Raw genomic sequence first — 18855 nt, 5'->3', positions numbered from 1 at the left:
CCTTACCGCATATTTCAAAATATACACACACCGCTGAGCGTATGCCGCACAACATGCCGACGCCTTTTGTAGATTTTTTTTATTTTAATTTATTTTTATTTTTATTGTGGCTGCAGCAACTTATTAACGTGTTGCAATCCCCAACAATTCACACTTAGTCATATGCGTTGAGCATGTATGTGTGTGTGTGGGGTATTGTTATAGGCGCGTCCGCGTCGGCAAATGGAAGTAATCAACTGCAATAACAACAGCAGCAACAACAAATAAAGTGCCGACAAAAAGCGCTATGACACATCTTGTCAGCCAGCGAAGTTGTGTGATTTTGGTCGCCTGTCGTTGGCAGCAACAGCGCCGGAAGCGGAAAGATCCGAATTGCAACCGTAAGTCGCATTCACAGGAAGTTGCCTTTGGTCAGTCATATATTTACACAATTTATAGATATATTCACCCCGTAGTGTAATGTCTATATTTCATAAATACTCGTTTTTAAACTTTACACGTACTCGTTACAGTCCTAAATAGTCCTGGCAGTTGTATTTATCTCTGTCACCAACTTTACTATGGGTACTGCTGCTGTGGTGGCCTCATAGGAAAGGTTATTTTATTCTTCGTCCAATCCACTATATTATACTTCTTTCTAGTATACTTTTAGGCGCTATGTAATTTTTTGGTTATGACATTTCTTAAAACTACTTGAAAAAGTAGTGACCCATTAGGCCACATGTGATTTCAATTACGACTCTTTCGAAAATAAATTTCCACAAGTTTTTTAAGTTCATAGGAAGCTGGTTAGGTAGGTAAATTAAATGCCCGACAACGCACCCAGTCCTGCAGGACGCCCATTGTGAAACCATCGGCACTAAAATTCCCTCACTCTATTATTTCCTCTCTGAACCACCCTGTGATCGTGATTAAGTTTGTCAATGCAAGAAGTTTTATATGTGGAACCTTCGAGCCAACGCCAAAGAAACCGCCAGTCAACCGACAGTTGCATTACTTTTAATATACAAAATGAGCATAAAGTTCCCAACTCAGTGTCTAGAAGTGATTCGATGATCAAAAGTATAGTATTTTATAGACAATTGCCTACTCCGCAGCATCCACGAGCATGGTAGGGCCTGAACCCTTTGTCGCGGTAGGTCCCCATACCGTAAAAGAGTTGATCCGAAAGGAAGAAGGAGAAGGCAGAGAGAGATATTGGCTAAAAGTCCAAGGAATTCGACATTGCTAATGGGGGGTTAGAACCGCATCAGGTTAAACTATGTAATTAGTCTTCCTAGGGACAAATTAAGCAGTTACCGGTTCTGCGACAGTGAGTCTAAAACACCGAAACTTCTGCTAATAGACTTGGATCCATGTTTCCAAATAGGGATTACATCGCTTCGCTAGCACTCAGCACTTTATCAATTTTCTGGGTTTGGGAGAGTCTTTGCGATTAAGAAGAGGGTACAATAGAGCTATGATCGCGTTGCATTACTCGTTTTTCAATCTAGGTAATCGCCTAAGAATATACAAGAAATAACTCCTTGCGGGGTTCATAGTATTCTTTGCATCCATGAATATATAAGTAATATTAAACCAGCAAAGATCCTGCATGAATTTCTTCTTTTCAAAAACTTTATACACCCGGATGGAGATCCTGCCAGTTCGTTGAACGTAGCTGTGAAGAAGGTTCGAAATAATGACTCATTTTCGGAAAAGAGCACTATCAGTCGACCTTTGTTGTTCTCTCCGAGAAGACATTACAGTTCCAGTATACTGAGGTTCAGGTCTTGTCTAATCTTGACTTCAAATATATCCTATCATGCATTGTCATCCTTACATATGACTCCAAAACAGATTCCGCTCAAAAGCTCTGAGTCTTTATTGCGCCTTTCTTGATCCCTAGGCTGCCTTATATCTCATTTATTTATGGCAGAAGTTTCGGTCTACTAATCATGACAACCTATAAATTTATAATCGAATTTCGATTAGTTACGGTAAGATACTTGAAAGACCGTGAACAATGTTTTCTGATGCCATATTATGCACGAACACACCGTTATATCATATTCGTGTCTCACGATGGAAATAAAATTCTTCAAATTGTTTTTGTTTTCTTTTATAATTACCGACCATAAAGACGCCGCATAGACCATCCGAAATGCCAAATGTTATAAACTCTCAACTACGAATAAAAACAATACCTACGACTTCTATGAGTTTTATATTTTTGCGGCGCACTGTTGCGGTTTATAACCTCATTCAACATGCAACAAATGTTGTAAGTGTAATTTAATTGTTTTGACGTCATTATGCTGTTTTTTTTGCGGTTATCTGTTATTATACCACAAATGGTTTTAATGACTGACATAAAACTATTCAATTATTTAGAGGCATACTACTATGTTTTACATACTCATATACAATACATGTACATAAATTCTTATATTTACTTTTTCGCGTGTTCTAAAATAGATTACAATAATAAGAAGAGCAACAATTAATTTCCGGCATTCCTTTAGTGCCGGTGACTGGCCATTGGTGGTGTTATCTGCTCCAAATTATCAAGTCCAGTTGTGTAGCTTGAATGATGCAACTCAATGTAGATAATGTCTGTTGATTGGTGATTGATATGTAAGAACGAAGGTGGTAGATAATCTATAATGGTTACATGAGAGCACCTAATATGACTGATCTCTTTGAATGAAACATGCAGATAACATATCAAAGATAATCCAAATAACATTATCTGTGGCAAATGGTTGATGATAGATGACAGATGACATTCTATTGTAGGTCACAGATAATAAAGGCCAAATACGATGGTTCAATTTAACGATAATTTATGAAATGTGAAAAATAACAAAAGATGGGGGATAAATAATCAATAGTAATTTCAAATAATCTAATACATAGTATATGGTTGTGATAGAGAACTGATGACCGCTCATAATCATGCATTACTTCTAGTTTATATGTAACAAACTATATACCCAAAATGATATATGAGATGTGTTATAAATGGATGTAATACATAATAGATATTAGGTTATATGTATATCAACGGCGGATCCCAAATTATTTTCTGTGGAGCTCTACAGTGACAATGTTCCTTCCAGCATAATTTTTGATATTGAAGCTACTACATAAATTCTCCTGAATTTGAATTTAAAATTATTTTCCCCGCTCTGATTTTATAATAGTAGCGGGCTTTATTAAAATACTTCACACATGCAACTTTTTATCAATTTCATAAATGTTTTAGTAAACTATCATTCTCCGATTTTTGTTTACCCCTATGACATACTCGTATTATATGAATAATGGCTAATTTCCAATGAGATTGCTCAGGAATGAATGAAAAAACATTTTTCAGTCACGTATCGTGAATTATGACTGAAAAGTGAGACTAGAATACTCTAGTAACTTTATTTACTGAATATGATACGAGTATGGAGCCCATGATAAGTGAATATTCGAATAAATCGAAAGTAATGACAAAATGACTAATTATGAACTCTGATTGATGAGTAAGGATTGATATTTTTCAAGTGTTTAGCATGCAAAGGTGCTTTGTGAGATTTCATGATTGACTGAGACATGCAACGACTAATGACTGATCAATTAAATCTTAAATAAGTGATTTTTCAAATAATAATCCGGAACTACGGTTGATTATTAATGTATTTGTTTTTAAGTTTTCAGCATGCAAAACTGCTATAAATTTTGCATTTTCTTTAGTTGTCAGCATGCAAAACTTCTTTAAGTTTGACTTAGATGAATTTTGATTTAAGATTCTGATTTGAAGTGAGTGATGAGGAATGAATGTACTGATTGAATGTGATTGTTTAATGACTAATTTTCTTATAATTGCTGAGTAAGGATTTATATAGTTTTCAAACTGTGAAACTTTTAATTATAATTGTGTGGTGTGTAATGAATGGAGAATGGAAAATCGGATTTGCGAAAAATGGAAAGTGACGAATGATTGAATGGAGAATGGAAAATCGGATTTGTGACAAATGGAAAGTGACGAATGTTTGAGATGTTAATGATAAATTTCAAACTTTAAGTGATGATTTACAAATCATATAATAAATGAAGTGAAAATAAGTTTAGTTATGATTTAGAAATATTGAATGACGAATAAACCATGCATCAACCATTGATGAATATTTGGCGAATAAAACATGCATAATGATTAAGGAATGAATAATAAATGGTGATTCCAAAAATAAAACAAGCGAAGAAGTGATATGATGAATGTCAAATACCATGCAAGTGAATAAATGATAAATTTCAACCAAATGATCGTCTTATGATAATTTGAATTTTTACGGAATATTATAATTCATGTCTATGCTAAATGGGGCATGCTAAATAAATAATTGTAAAAAATCCTTAATTTTTACGGAATATTATGGTTCATGTCTATGATAAATGGAGCATGCTAAATAAATAATTTTGGAAAATATTTAAGATGAGCCATTAATGTATAATGAAGGTGAAATCAGTGAAGTGTGGATCATTGACGATGAATGTGCAATGAGTAGAGAAATCCATGAGGTGCAAGACGATTGATGGTTCTTCATATATGACATGCAATATATGAATAAAAATTTATGAATCATGAATTTTCTTTGATGAATTGTGATTTATGATTTATTGTATGACTACTGAATCGATCTATGTTATGTTGTTGATCTATGATCGATGAATTGTGACTTCAGATATATTTTTTTACTATTTATGAACAAAAATCTTGTGAATAATGTTTAATGGAACATGATTTGTGTAATAAGAGGGTATTTCTATATGATTGATAATCTTAGATTTTGAAATTGAAATTACTAACGAAATAAAGTTGATGAAAATGTATTGATTCTCTCAAATTCTGGAAATTCTGAAGTAAAGTCCTCAATAGTAACACCATGCATTAATGAGAATAGACTAGTGATCTGCTTTGATGAATTTACTTACCCTGTATTTCTAGGGCGATATAGTATGAAACACTTTAAAACTAAAAAAAATGTAATGAAAGATTTTATTCTAAAAAGAATACATGCAAATGTATGGAATATAGTGGCAGATATGTTGGTAGTGGTATGTGTATGTTGGTATATGTTGGTAATGGTACTTCAGAGAGTAAAATATTATTTCCATGCTTATAAATGTAAGTTTGTGCATGATCATGCAAAATTATGGCACTCGTAGTCTTGAAATTTTTATGTGTGTGTGTATGTATAGTTGAAATGAAAAATATGTCTTTGTTGATGTGTATGCGGATGTGTTGTTGTGACTTGAATGGAACAATTGTCGGTAGTACAGCCAAAATTATGCCACCTGAGGAGAAAACTATATTAAATGTAATCTAACCATTAATATATGTACTAATAAAGCTTACCACGCATAAAATCAACTTCGAGGTCAAAAATTACAGCGAAATGCATACGAAAATGTATGTTGCACTAAAAAACTGATGAAAGTGATCCTGTCCGGTTCACTTGACGCCCATTTCTGTTAGCGCACCTGCCGCTGCTGAGCCCATTTCATGTTCACTCGAACCAATCGGCTCTAACAGCAGAATATCTCGACTCTCCTGCAAACATTTGATGACCTCCTTAATGTTACGCTTGAATTCTGCCTCACCTATGCCGCCGGTCATCATCAAGCGCTGTGAACGCATCATTATGGCGCCATGTAGTTCATATAAAATGAGACCTGGAAGGTAGATTAGTTTTGTTTAAGTATTTTTGTAAATTTTCTTACAAATTTTTATAATCTTTATTGTTATTTGTGACTGGTTTTTCCCCTTTTTTTATTCTTTTTTTTCTTTTTTTATTCTTTTACTTTTTTTTATTTTTATTTTTTATTTTTTGTTTGAATATATGTATAATAAAATTTTATTCTTGAAGCACTAATATTTTTTGCTTACCTCTCAAACGTGTTAGCCCTGGTTCCAAGACATTAATAATACTCAGAAAATGGCGACAATAATTCTCCTTCTTCTCTACATTTTCCAGCGGCATTGTATGTAGCAGATAACCCTCAATACGCCCATAGATTTGACAGAGAGAATATTTCGCTGAAAGCAGTAGGTAGTGATTGGGTCCGAGCACGCGTTCATATCTGTGAAAGAAGAGTTTTTTTAGTCGCTTCACAACTACCTTGCAATATATATAAGGTGACTATTAATGTAACATAACCTCACTCTTTCATCATCTGATGGAATTTTGAATTGTTTTAAATAAAAGTAGGCGTGGTTATAGTCCGATCTCCTCTATTTTGAAACAGTGACATAATACCCATAAGATAGTGTTATGCACCAAATTTGGTTGAAATCGGTAGAAAAGTTGTCGAGGTGGATGAGATTTCGCTTAAAAGTGTGGGGTGCTACGCCGCTTTTTTCATTCCTTCACTTATTCACACATAGTATTATTCTAACGGTTAAATTTAATGGTTCTAACGTTGTATAGGCAATTTTGCACTATGTTAATTCTCTAGAAAGTAATATCCCCACTAAGCTTGGTTGAAAAAGCCCTAGTAAATTAAGGGGTTACATGGGTTTACGTGTTTAAAAAAGTCGAATTTTTGTATTATCTTATTATATTCTACAACACATCTAGAATATTGTCCTGAGTTTGCAAGTTGGTCTGAGTAATAGTTCCGGAGATACAGCTTTGAGAACTTGTGCGCTCGAGGCTAGTTAGGCTAAGTGCGCCGTTTTTAAACGCGTTTTTCTCGAAACTGTTCTTGAAGTCGTTTGGCAAGATTTCTCGAGAACTACTGAACCGATCTTCATGAAATTTTGATCTTTAAGATACAATTCTTAAAGACTTGGACAAAGGATTATTTTCAATTACAACATTTTTCATTCAACAAATTTTCATTTTTTTGTAAAAATGTCTGCCAAAAATCCAATTTTCAGTTTTTTTTTCCGTCGTCCAAGTTCTAAGTTGAGGTTTTAACATAAACGCTTATGTTTTTCACCTTAGATGATACCGCAAGGAGTTATCCGGCCCTTTTTTCTGAAGGGTCAAATTCAGAATTTCTTTTTTAATAGAGTACTTATATTTATAACAATAAAAAATTGTAATGAAATATTTTATTTTTTATTTGAAAAAAAAAATTTGAAAAAAGGCTGTTTTTTACTCGAGAAAACCCATGTAACCCCAAACCTCTAAACAAATAGAGCGAGAGGCCAAGCATTAAAAAATACAGTGTTGTCGCTATTTTTCCAACTCAACCTTAGTTCTAATATTCTTAGAGAAAAAAATTTGTGTTGTACTCACTTTTTTAGGAAACCTTCCAGTCCCGGTATATTGTGCGCATCTATGCTCTCCAAATTCATATTAATTGTGTCTAATAATTTCACAATCTCCGTCGATTTTAGCGTATAGTCACAGCGATCACAACTAGTTCCAAAAAAATTAAAAAGTAATCATATTTTATAACAAAAATCAGTTTAATTTAGATTTGAGAGGATATTGCTTATGAAAACTAAAACTTACCTCCAAGCCGCCGACTGATTCAGTGGCTCTACAGAACGTACAGATCCACTTTTACACTTCGGACACAACAGCGCGCTACAATCTGTACCGAGCTCCTTCGGATCGGCGCAACGCTGACAGCAACACCAGAACAATTTGCCAGCGTGCATGAACTCGCGACGCTTCAGGGTGCCCTGATTGTTAAATTAAAGAAATTTAGTACAATTTTTACTACGCTTCGACACTCTTTCTCACCTGCAGCGTGTAAGCATAGCTCAGTGTGATGCCCTCGTCCTTTCGTATCGCACGCGATGTGCGTAAAATGATCGCGTAACTTTGCGGATCATCGGTGTGCGCCGTATTAGGACAACAATCGTGCGCCAACAAAAACGCGCTCTTGTACAAACAACGTGCCTTCGCCGAATTTTGACCAATTTCAAAGCAGTTCACATCCAAAATACCGCAAACGGTGTGTATCTCATCGACGGTGAGCGCCGCCATGGCCCAATCCCTTTGCAGCCGTTGCACCACATTCTGCTCATAGTATTGCCACAATTCGATATTGGATTTACGCAGCTCCGTATGTGATTCCATTTGCAATATGTCGGCGTATATTTCCGGTGCATTTTGTTTGATTAGGAAGATGCGCACAATCAGTATGAGTTCATAGTAGTTCTTCACCAAATCCGGTTTGTCGCGTATGGCTTCCAGCGCCTCGCCCAGTTTATGCGTACGCAGCAGCTCACACTCCTGTGCGGTGTGTCCTGTGGGCTGATGCAAGCCACGGCATTGCGGGCCACACATTGGCCATTTGCAAGCCGAGCAGCTGACGGGGAGGGAAATGGAAAATTTTTAGTACACATATTATTTTTGAATCCTTGCTACTACCTTAAAAGGTCAGCGGCTCATTTTTCAAAAACTGAAAAATTCTGAAATTCACAAATTCACTTCTGTAATCAGATTTTAAAGCCACTTTCAAAAAAATTTAGAAATTTTCAAACTACTTAGTCTGTTCCGCTTTTCAGCACCGTCACGGCATGACTGAAGCGCTTCTCTTGATGCTTGCCTTTTTAAATGCTTCGGGTACAGTTTCGAACCTTGATTGCTCATACTTAAAATCTTGTAAAAAACTATAGATATATACATATATTGTATATTTGTTTGTATGTTTTCGTCGATACACCAATTTATTTGCATTTAGTTGTTTTTGTAAGTGAAATATAATTTTATTAATAGTTCCGCATCTCGATCTACGTGATCGAAAACACAAACTGCACCAGCGCCAAAACAAAATTAAAAACTCAATAAAATTTTAAATTTTTCTAAAAATAACCTCAAATATCATACTTTGTTATTAAAAATAGCTTTTCAAAATACAATTTGTCGGCTCATCGCTGCGTTCGCATTCAAATGTTGCATGTAAACAATTTTTGAAAGCAAAATTTTTGAAATTCATATTAGTGGGTGTGTCTTCGGGAAATTTTCAAAACAAATATAAAATTTTTTATTGCAATAACCTTCACAGTTGTCACCTTTTAGGTTAATTTTAAGTTTTTAAAAAAATTTCAAAAACAACACAGAATAAACAAAAGATACATTTAAACAGCGTTCTAATTTATAGTTTCTTCAATGTTGTTTTTGTGCAGGTGGGCGGTGAAACGCACTCATAGAAACAGATCTAAATCAATTAAATCGTGCTAGTTTGGACTAATGGCGTGACAAAGCAATTTTCTTCCAATAATTTAGTATTTTATTTTTTAGAATAGATTTCGAAACAATATAAAATATATACATATGTATATATTAGCGTGGGTCGAAAAAAATTAAATGTATTATTTTTCGCTGCGTACTCTGAAAAAATTGGTTGATAGATACCTCTGAGAAAGGATCTCCAAGTAAAAGCTCATAATATCTGATTATAAGAAAAAATAGAAATCCGTTATTCGGAGGACCTTCCCGCTACATTTAGGAGCTCATTTTTCGGGAGGCTTTCCTGGAGCGAACTAAGAAGCTATATTTTAGAGTACGAAGCAAAAAAGAATTCGTTTATGTTGGCCCACCACAATATACATAAGTATGTACCATATATGTACACAAAAATATATATAAACATTTCGTCGAGTGGGCGACGGAGGAATAATTAATGAAAAATTTCCGAAATTATATGTATATGTAAACTTATTGGTAGCAATAACAATATTTGAAAGAAGTTATATGCGCTTGGGAAAGGTGTGACCTGATTTCATTCAATTTCGGTACAAAATCATTTTATGATCAGAGTACCTCATAATAGAAAAAATCGGAAGCCTTCCACCGATCTAAAAACATTCGTTTGACATGCTTTTGAACCTTGCAAAAAGCTGTATTGAAGCAGAAGGCAACTATTTTGAATAACATTAATTGATTTTGCCGAAAAAACCATTTGATCTGTTTTTTTTAAGTCCTGTTTACTTTGGAACGCACCTTGTATATAGGCGATCATCTGGAAAGATTTTCGGATAAAAACCAATAAAGGGTGGAACCTGGAGGGCGATATCACCGAGATCTTAAATTCATGAAAGAAAGGTGTGATCACCATATGAAGGCAGATTACTTCAGGTCTTTTAGCAAGACTTTTAACTGAAAAACTACACAGGAAATACTCATAAAAGGAGTTTTATTGAAATACAGAAAAACATTATCGACATTTGTCTTTCTGTTTACCTCAATGAATCTTTACTTTTCAAAATAAAACTGATACTGTAAATACATCTCTTATTTTGTTTCATGTAAACGAGAGCAAATCTTACAAAATCATTCATAGTTTCATACACTTTGAGTATAGTTAGGGAAAAGTATGGGTGCATTTGATTATATGGATCGGATTTTGTAGTCAGGGTTACCTATTATGGGAAGTGCTTTCCGTGTTATCTTTTATTCCTTTAAAGTGCCACGCTCATTAAAACCTTACGTATCACTCGTAATATTATTAATTCTTACATTATTATGCCTAGTAAAAATGTAATGTGGTTATCATGATCCGATGTTGATGGAAAATATCCTTTTTCGATTATTTCTCGTGTAACTTATAGCCATTTTGAAGGTAATTTCACAATGTTACTCTCATAGAAACCTTCGTCACCATCGACCAAAAACTGGGAAGATAGGATTTTCTTGAGACGCCAAGTTCCTGGAGACTTTGGCTTCTTGAAACACAATCTCTCTCTTATTGGTCATAGCTAACCTCTTCTAGGCGATTGCTTCCCTCCAACGGTTTATTTAAAACTTAATAGGACATATCCGATTCAATATTTTAGCCGTAGAGGGCTAGCTATAGATGATTAATCATTGCCAATCCCACCAATCACAAAGCAAAACCTTCTTGTTTAATATTAATGATTTGACCATCATTTCAACAATCTTATTTAAATGGTTCCAAAAGGGTTTCTGTACAAGTTTTAGCTGCTAAGCAATCGAAATAGTGGTCGGGCTCGTGGATTTGCTTTATTGAATCGATATTTTCGAAAATTGGCCTTTTGCCACGTTTTCTCAATACTGGGTCAAGCAATGACAAAACAGTCTGAAAAGGTTTTTTAATACGAAATCTTATATTTTTTAAGGCACATAGCATAACCCCATGGATATACAAAATAGATCGACGCAATATACCAATTGCTCTCTATTTATTCCTTTTACATGACCTTCTTATATTTAAGGAATTATGTGACGCGAATAGCACAAATAGGACGCACAGTGTATCCAAATATTTGAATCTAAAAATTAATTTCTTCTTTTCTAACCATGTTATATGCCTTGACAACTGAATGGTTCATACTTTTTCGCATACCCATTCTTTGAAAACATTTTTGTTTTTATTAAAAGCAATTTATAACAATATTTTTAATATACAGAATAAGCCTGCTGTATCCTTGATCACTCCAGCTTACCGATATTGTGCTGACTGCAACTCCACTGGCATATAACAACCCAAACAGACGGCATCGGCTGAAACACACGGTCCAATGGCTAAAGGCTCCTCTGTAATGAGCAGTTCACCGGCTTTCAAGTCGCGATTCGCCACCACGTAGCGACCCAGTACCGTTGATTTTTCAATTCTAAAGGGAAGCTGCTTTGATGTTGAATCGCAAGACTCAGTATTGCCTTCCATTTTGGTTGGAGAACTTTTATTGCTCGATTGCACAGGCGACACTTGTTGTTGCTGTTGTTGAGCTTGGTGTTGGTGATGCTTCTTTTTGTTTTTCTAAAATTCGTGAGAGAATAAATACACAAATTATTTATTATTTATTTTAAAGACAGAAGCAACTTAAGCATTGTACACTGAGCAGTTTGGCGGCAAATTTATTTGTTTTATTTGCCTATTTTTATTTTTATTGCAAATTCCGCCGTCAGCGAGGTCATGCCATTACACTTTTCACCTATTTTCTGCACATCACGTTTTCATTCATAAAACAAAGCGCCATTCATCTTGTTAATTGCTTGCAAGTGCCAAAATGTACAGGTGCTCAATTAGCCGGCAATCGTTTAAAAAAGCGCTTACTACTTAGTTTCTCCGCGCTACATTACTCATGTCATCGATTCACCTATATGTTTCAAGAATTGTAAACAACTTTTGTTTGGCACGCGTTCGGTGTTATTTGTAAAAATGTGGACACATTATGTTAGCAAAACAAAAGCTGCAAATAACAACAAAACGCATGAGAGTACATGAGAAAGCGGTGATATTTTGAGAAAAGTGGGTCTTTGTGTCAAACGCATATGAGGAAAACTGAAATAGCGGAGCGCACATGTGGGAGCGGCAAGAGCGCGCACGAGTAAAGACAAACTGAAATTTAAAGAGAGAGAGATTTAGAGTTTACTGAGAGCATTCAAGAGAGAAGAAGGTAGTTTGTAAACAATTATTTTACATAATATTGGAAAAAATAAATATTATTAAGAATTTCAGTATAGTATTTCTTAAAGGTATGTTCACAGAGCTACGTAAAATACTTAAATTCTTAGATGATGCTCCAACTACTTAATGAACTGCATTCATCCTGATGATTTTTAGTTCTATGGGAACTTCGTGTTCTCAATTTTGATCAAAGCAATATTCGAAGCATCCATATTTCTTATTTTATTTACTCGTTATTATATATATTTCGTTTTCTTTGATTAGCCTTTTTAATGAGTTTTTGCGGATATAAAAATCAAATTGTTTCTATGCCAATATTTCAAAGTATTATATATGCATATAACAGGTGATTCAAGTAGAGGTGATTTCTTCAATAGCCTTTTTTGACTGATAACGCGGGCGTCATGTTAAGGCTTTATCTAAATTTCAAAATACAGCTTGTGCAAGAACTAAAGCCACTTGACCTTCCTAAGCAACTTCGCTTCGTTCCATGGACTCTTGAAAAGTTCAAAGAGATCCAACGTTTTCGAGTCTAAAACGTAAAACGTAAACTGCCGAATTTTTACGAATAGCTGCTATTTGATCCAGAAAAAACAACTGTTGTTGTGGTTTTGTGTCGCGTTGGAATCATTGGTTCATATTTCTTCAAAAATGAAATGCCGGTGAGAACATAACCTTCAATGGCGACCGTTATCGCGCCATGATAACCGATTCTATGATACCTGAAGTCGAAGCTCGTGATCTCGGCAACATTTTGTTTCAATAAGACGGCGTCACTTCCCACTTCTTCGATTTAGACCGTGGACCAATACGCGCCAGTTACCAGTGGAAATGCTCGAACGAGTCATCGAAAGTTGGACACAACTGATAAACCATCTGAGACGTAGCCGCGAATAACATTTCCAAAAGATAATCCCTAAATAATAAATGCCAACATTTTTTCTTTCGAATGTTAATAAGCATTCCTCATTAAATTGGAAGTTTCTGCATTTTTTTAAGTAGGGAACTTCGAAATAGATCACTCTTTATTTATAGTTTTTTGCGTCTGTTAACAGCGCTTTTCAATTATTGTTGGTTGAATAAAGCAGGAGAGATCTTGAAACTCCAAACATTACTGAGAAAAATATACTTATCATTGTAGATTATTTGGTTCTTTAGAATTATGGTATACTTGAACTCGGTTCCCAATTTTGCGTTCCCTTCTTATGAAGAGTGGGATGGGGTGAATTGGACAAAGACCTAGGAATAAGTATAGGAAAGGGAGCTAATTTACAGGGAGCCAAAACAAAAACAAACGAAAATTTTATACGTAGGCGCATTTTGATATTCTGTTGATAATTTTTCGGAATCGGCAAGATCGGACAACTATAGTATATCACATATCTCGCATACAGCATATTTAGATCTTTTACAAATTCAAATTTCAAATTTTACTGGATCAAAACTGATTTTCGATCCTTAGTTTCTTAGGCAAAGTTTTTAAGAATGATCCGTAAAACATTTCCCGCATACACGATTTTATAAAAAAAATTACCCGCTTAATGAGTATATGTACGGACGGGTCTAAAACAGATAATCGATGTACATTTTTTATTTTCACACTTTTTCGATCGTTCGGGACTTTCTTCAATTTTTTTTTTATGTTTTTAGTAAGCATAAGTAAACTAAATTTTATTATCTAATTATAATTATAGTTTTTAATTTATTACGTTTAATGGAAAAAACACAAATTAGCTTTTCTACTTCGTATTTCAATTGAAAAAAAATAAAATAAAATATTACTTTCAATTATAGTGTAAATGAAATTAAATTAGAAAAAAAAATATCATGTTTTCATCGCATATCAGTCTCTTAGATTTCGAGTTCATTTTGTTGATTTATCAATAGCCGAATGTGTTTTGTTTTTAATTTTTTAATATTTTTGATAAACAAGATGTCATTAACTTATTTATAAGTAAAAAATTTCTATACCGCAAAAAGTACCGCTATAAAGTGTAGCCAAATATGCACAGTACTTGAAAATTTGTAGTAGTAAGGTTTGCGTGGCCACGAGTGTATATTTATTTATGCACAGAGAGGTAAGCGGTTTTGAAATCACTATCTTATGGTTTTATGGAAAAATTTTAAAATTGGCAATAAAATTCACATAAACAAAATTACAAAATCTAAACACACTCACTGTAAATATGCATGTTAATATGTACATATATGTATATTAGATTTCATTTAATTCATTTGATTTTAATACCAAAAGCAACACATTTTCCGCTCTCACGCCTGTACATGCATATATCATTAACCATGTGGATTTGCTTGGCGCATAAATACTTTCAATACTCGCTAGCGTTCAGCTAGTTATCAAGCGCTGTGGCAATTTATCTCACTGCTGCCAACGAGATTTTGAGCAGCTCTCTTTGTTTATTTTCCTTTTTGTTCGCATTTATTTTTAGCAACCAATGAAGATTTGTTGTTGTGATTTTAGTTGGCAATTGTTCTAGCTGCTAAGTGATATGTAGGCGCTTTTGTGCACACACACATACGCATATACATACACATAAGCGCTCATATTCGCGTGGCGCTGTGCATTAATTCATTGTAGCTGGATCCCAGGCCACCGCGGCGTATACGCAATATCTAACTTGTTGGCTCACAATAATATATGACATAAATTTCATATAAGATTCCTAAGTATCTAACAGATGAAAATATTTATTCGTTTTCCCAGGCATATGAGATTATTCACTAATTGTTGTTTTTTCAAATTGATTGCGGTATTTCGCGCTGAGCTTGTTGGTTCAAGTAGTTTATTGTAAACATAGCACGTACGAGATATTTCAGCTATTCGTTATCATGTTTGGCTTTGATTTTTATTATGCTTTTAACGAAGATAAATTTTGCTGAATTTCGATTCATAAATAATGAAATACAAATTTTTAATGGAGAGTGTTGGTTTTTTGCATTAGAAAACTGGATGGAATATTTTTGTTTTTGAGTCTAATTGGACAATAATGTGATTTCATGTATAGATAGAAGTGTATAGAAAAATACGATTTGATATTCAGATCTAGATCTAGAGATTTTTCGAAGAAAAATTCTTAACTTTTGATTTATATTATTAAAATAATGGAAAAAAAATCTGAGGGATTTTTTGAATGGATTTATTTAAGGGTCTGCTGGATTTTTAGAATGATATGTATAGAGTTTCTTGAGATCTTTCAAAGAAAACATTAGAAAAAATTATTAACTTTGATTTTTATTTTATTAAAATTATGAAAAAAATCTAAGAGATTTTTTTAATGATTTTTTTTTAGTGGTCCGCTGAACGTTTTGGATGATATTTTTTGTTTACTTAAAGAAAGTTTATTTTCAGATACATAAACAGGCATATGTACATATGTATGTAAATCATATATCCGGTCTATAATGTCATATAACATAACATAGCATAGCATAACATTACATACAGCACTACACCCGTATAACATAGCACAACGTAAAACAACACCGCATAACACAACATAACGCAACATAGCTTAGCATAACACGACATAACATAGCATAACATATAAGCATACATGCAAAGTTTTTGAAAAAATTTCCATAAGCATATTTATTATAATGTTTTTCTTTTCAATAACAGCAAAATTGAATCTCAAAAAATGCGCAGAAGCAATTTGAATATTTTACTCTCCAACACATTACATGTTTTCTTGGTGGCATTTTGTTGCTGTAAACTTAGTAAAATTTCACTTAAAAAATCCCTAATATCGCGAACAGCACAGCTTCCCTCGTCACAAAATACAAATCTCACAAGCACATTTCTCACAGCCTTTTCATATGCAACTGGCTGCGGCACATTTGAAAACGATCATACACAGCTTCCCGCATTTCATAGAGACTCGTATGTATAAATTATTTTCAACTTTTTCTACATTTTAGCTTTTTTTCATTTCACTCCGCACAACGCGATTCGATCTTCACACATATAATACATTCTTGTATGTATGTATATTTTCAAAAACGCTGGGAATGCGAACCGTTTCAATTTGTGTCAAAAACATACAACAAATCATCTTACTTAGCCAGCCGCTGCCAAAGTACTGAGCGTTTTTTGAAGGCACATCACTCTTCTTTCAAGAGCAGCGCTCCCAACTGCATTTATTTTAACGCGTATGTACGAGCAAACATATATACATGGCGTCTCTAAATTCAGTGTATAATTAGAATTTATTTTGAATAGCCACCTTCTGCACAGCGCGACAGTTCATTTGGAAGATGCGATTTTCGTAGACGCTTTCGTTTTTCTTTCTATTTACTTTCAAGATGATTTACTTAAATCGTTAAATAGCTTAAGTAGAAAATCAGAAAAGTTGCTTTGAACAAATATTGGAGCTTTATTTGCTTTATTTGTACATTTCTAATTTCAGCTTGGAATATGTTTATTATTTTTAAAAATTTCTCTGCTGATACCAATCATTTAGAATTTCTTTTGCATAATTAAAATTTTCAAAATTTGATAAAATTGTTCAAAAATATTTAAAAGCTCTGCCAATTTGAAAAAAATTGAAGATTCGTGATACCACACTCCTAAGTGATAAAAAAAATAATTAGATTTTTTAAAAGCAAATTTTATTGGCATATAAACGAGAGATATTTTTAAACGTGTGATTTTCAATAAGACAATACTTATTTCGTATAAGTATCGAGGAAGACCCGAATGAGTCCATCTGCCATCGTGCGCAACAATTGGAGCTCTTCCCATTTACTATATTGAAGATTTTGCTACAGGATATCGAATGACCATAATCTACATACATACGTTGAGACAAAAGGCACTATTTGGTGTGACATATAGTTTGAAAAAATCATTGGGACATATTTCTTTAAAAAAGGAGATAATTCCGTCAGAAACTATAGCAAGTACTTAATTTTTTAATAAGGTTAAATTCTTGGCCATAACATATCAAATCTATGCGTTTTATTTCTTCTTGAAAACCACATTTCTAAAAAAAGCAACCTTTATCAAATAATTCAAATAGGAAAAAAAAATCAAGACTGCCATATGTTTCTTCCGAAACATAGTCAGAACTTTGCCTTTAAAAATCATTCGACGTTTCTCTTATAACATATTCGTTATTATACTCTCGCAAACTGTTGCTACAGAGTATAATTGTTTTGTTCAGCTAACGATAACGTTATATATATATAAATTATCAGGATGACTAGAAAAGTTGAAATCCTGGTGACTGTTTGACTGTCCGTTCGTCCGTCCGTGTATGCTTTAACTTGAGTAAAAATTTAAATATCTTAATGAAACTTGGTATGCGGGTTCCCTAGTACAAAAAAAGGGCGAGGTCGTAGATTGGCGTAATCGGCTCATTGTCAGGCCTACACAACGCCATTAACCTGAAACCTATAAAGTGCCATAACTAAGGACTAAATAAATAAGTAGTGAGGGGCACCTAATTTCGAAAAAGTAGGCTTGGCCCTGCTCTCTAATAAATTTAGTCTACATATCTTTTAAACTGCCCATGTAACGGTACTTTGAAAACTATTAAAAGCGCAATAAATCAGTAACGAATTACGCCAGAGACATTAAATTTTCCAAAATAATATTATAGGACTATATTTTAGCCGTTGTTAAATACGAAAATTGGCGAAATCGGACTAAAACCACACCTTTTTCTCATATACCACAAATTTAAATTCCATTTGATTATTTCACTTTCTGGAAGTTTTATTTTAAAGTAACCGTAAACCTCCTAGGCACCGAATATGTGGACCCTTTATATACGACTTTTGTCCGAAAATATCGGTCAATGTATGGTCTATACAAATGAAACTCAAAGAGATTTCTTTCCTGGCAATAATCAGTACTTCCCTGAGCCCCCATATACCTAATATACAGATTTTGGAAATACCGGTAGACTTTATGCTGCATATATTGACCAATAGTTATCTCAATGAAAATTATAAAGCGTGTTTTACTCACGTGTACTTGTTTACAGTGTATATTTGTGCCTAAAATAAATGAAATTGGCGAAAACTTGACCTTCCCTCCATAAAGCTAATATCAGGATTTTCGAACATCAGGCTGACTTACCTCCATATAATTAATTATTGTACTTAAAATACTTTAACGAAACCCATAGAACATTTTCTTAGTATGTGACATGATAATAATTAATAGATAAAATCGGGTCGATACTATTCCAACTTCCTTATACCACGTATAATGATTTTAGTTTTTCTTACAAATCTTACTCCGACATTTTACACCTTAAGGTATTTCTCTGGCTTGGATTCCTGCAAGTTGCAAGACTATAAAATTTACAGTTCCCACGAACTTAGCACTCCATTGCTTGTTCCTGTAGTGTTTCTTATTTTAACTCTCGTTTCCGATGGGATGTCCTAGTATGTTTTTTTTTTGTGTTTTCAAAAATTATTTCCACTGATCTACTAGTAGTCCTTACAGTTGTGGAATTCATTTGC

The 18855-nt window shown here is 33.8% G+C and overlaps 1 protein-coding gene and 1 long non-coding RNA gene across 4 annotated transcripts in view; one reads left to right on the top strand and one right to left on the bottom strand.

Annotated features, from left to right (window-relative positions):
• Positions 1–18855, top strand: part of LOC120771694 — a 117008-nt gene that overhangs the window by 49851 nt on the left and 48302 nt on the right. The window lies entirely within an intron of this gene.
• On the bottom strand, positions 2192–16314 carry LOC120771693 (SET domain-containing protein SmydA-8). 3 transcript variants are annotated; one of them, XM_040099830.1, is made up of 8 exons: positions 16066–16314; positions 11399–11712; positions 7728–8298; positions 7494–7666; positions 7275–7397; positions 5918–6111; positions 5387–5703; positions 2192–5337 (listed from the first exon to the last, which is right to left on the bottom strand). In XM_040099830.1, exons 1-7 carry the CDS (start codon positions 16081–16083, stop codon positions 5483–5485), a joined length of 1614 nt encoding a protein of 537 aa, XP_039955764.1. In that variant the 5' UTR covers positions 16084–16314; the 3' UTR covers positions 2192–5337; positions 5387–5482. The 3 variants fall into 3 exon arrangements, with proteins under 3 accessions (XP_039955764.1, XP_039955763.1, XP_039955765.1); XM_040099829.1 differs by having other exon boundaries at positions 2192–5325; XM_040099831.1 differs by lacking the exons at positions 11399–11712; positions 16066–16314 and adding an exon at positions 8361–8496 and having other exon boundaries at positions 2192–5325.

This window comes from Bactrocera tryoni, chromosome 3 (genome assembly GCF_016617805.1).
Source record: "Bactrocera tryoni isolate S06 chromosome 3, CSIRO_BtryS06_freeze2, whole genome shotgun sequence".
In the NCBI taxonomy this organism is placed as follows: Eukaryota; Metazoa; Arthropoda; class Insecta; order Diptera; family Tephritidae; genus Bactrocera; species Bactrocera tryoni.
Note: the sequence above shows the minus strand (reverse complement) of the source record. Positions and strands in the feature narration are given on the sequence as shown.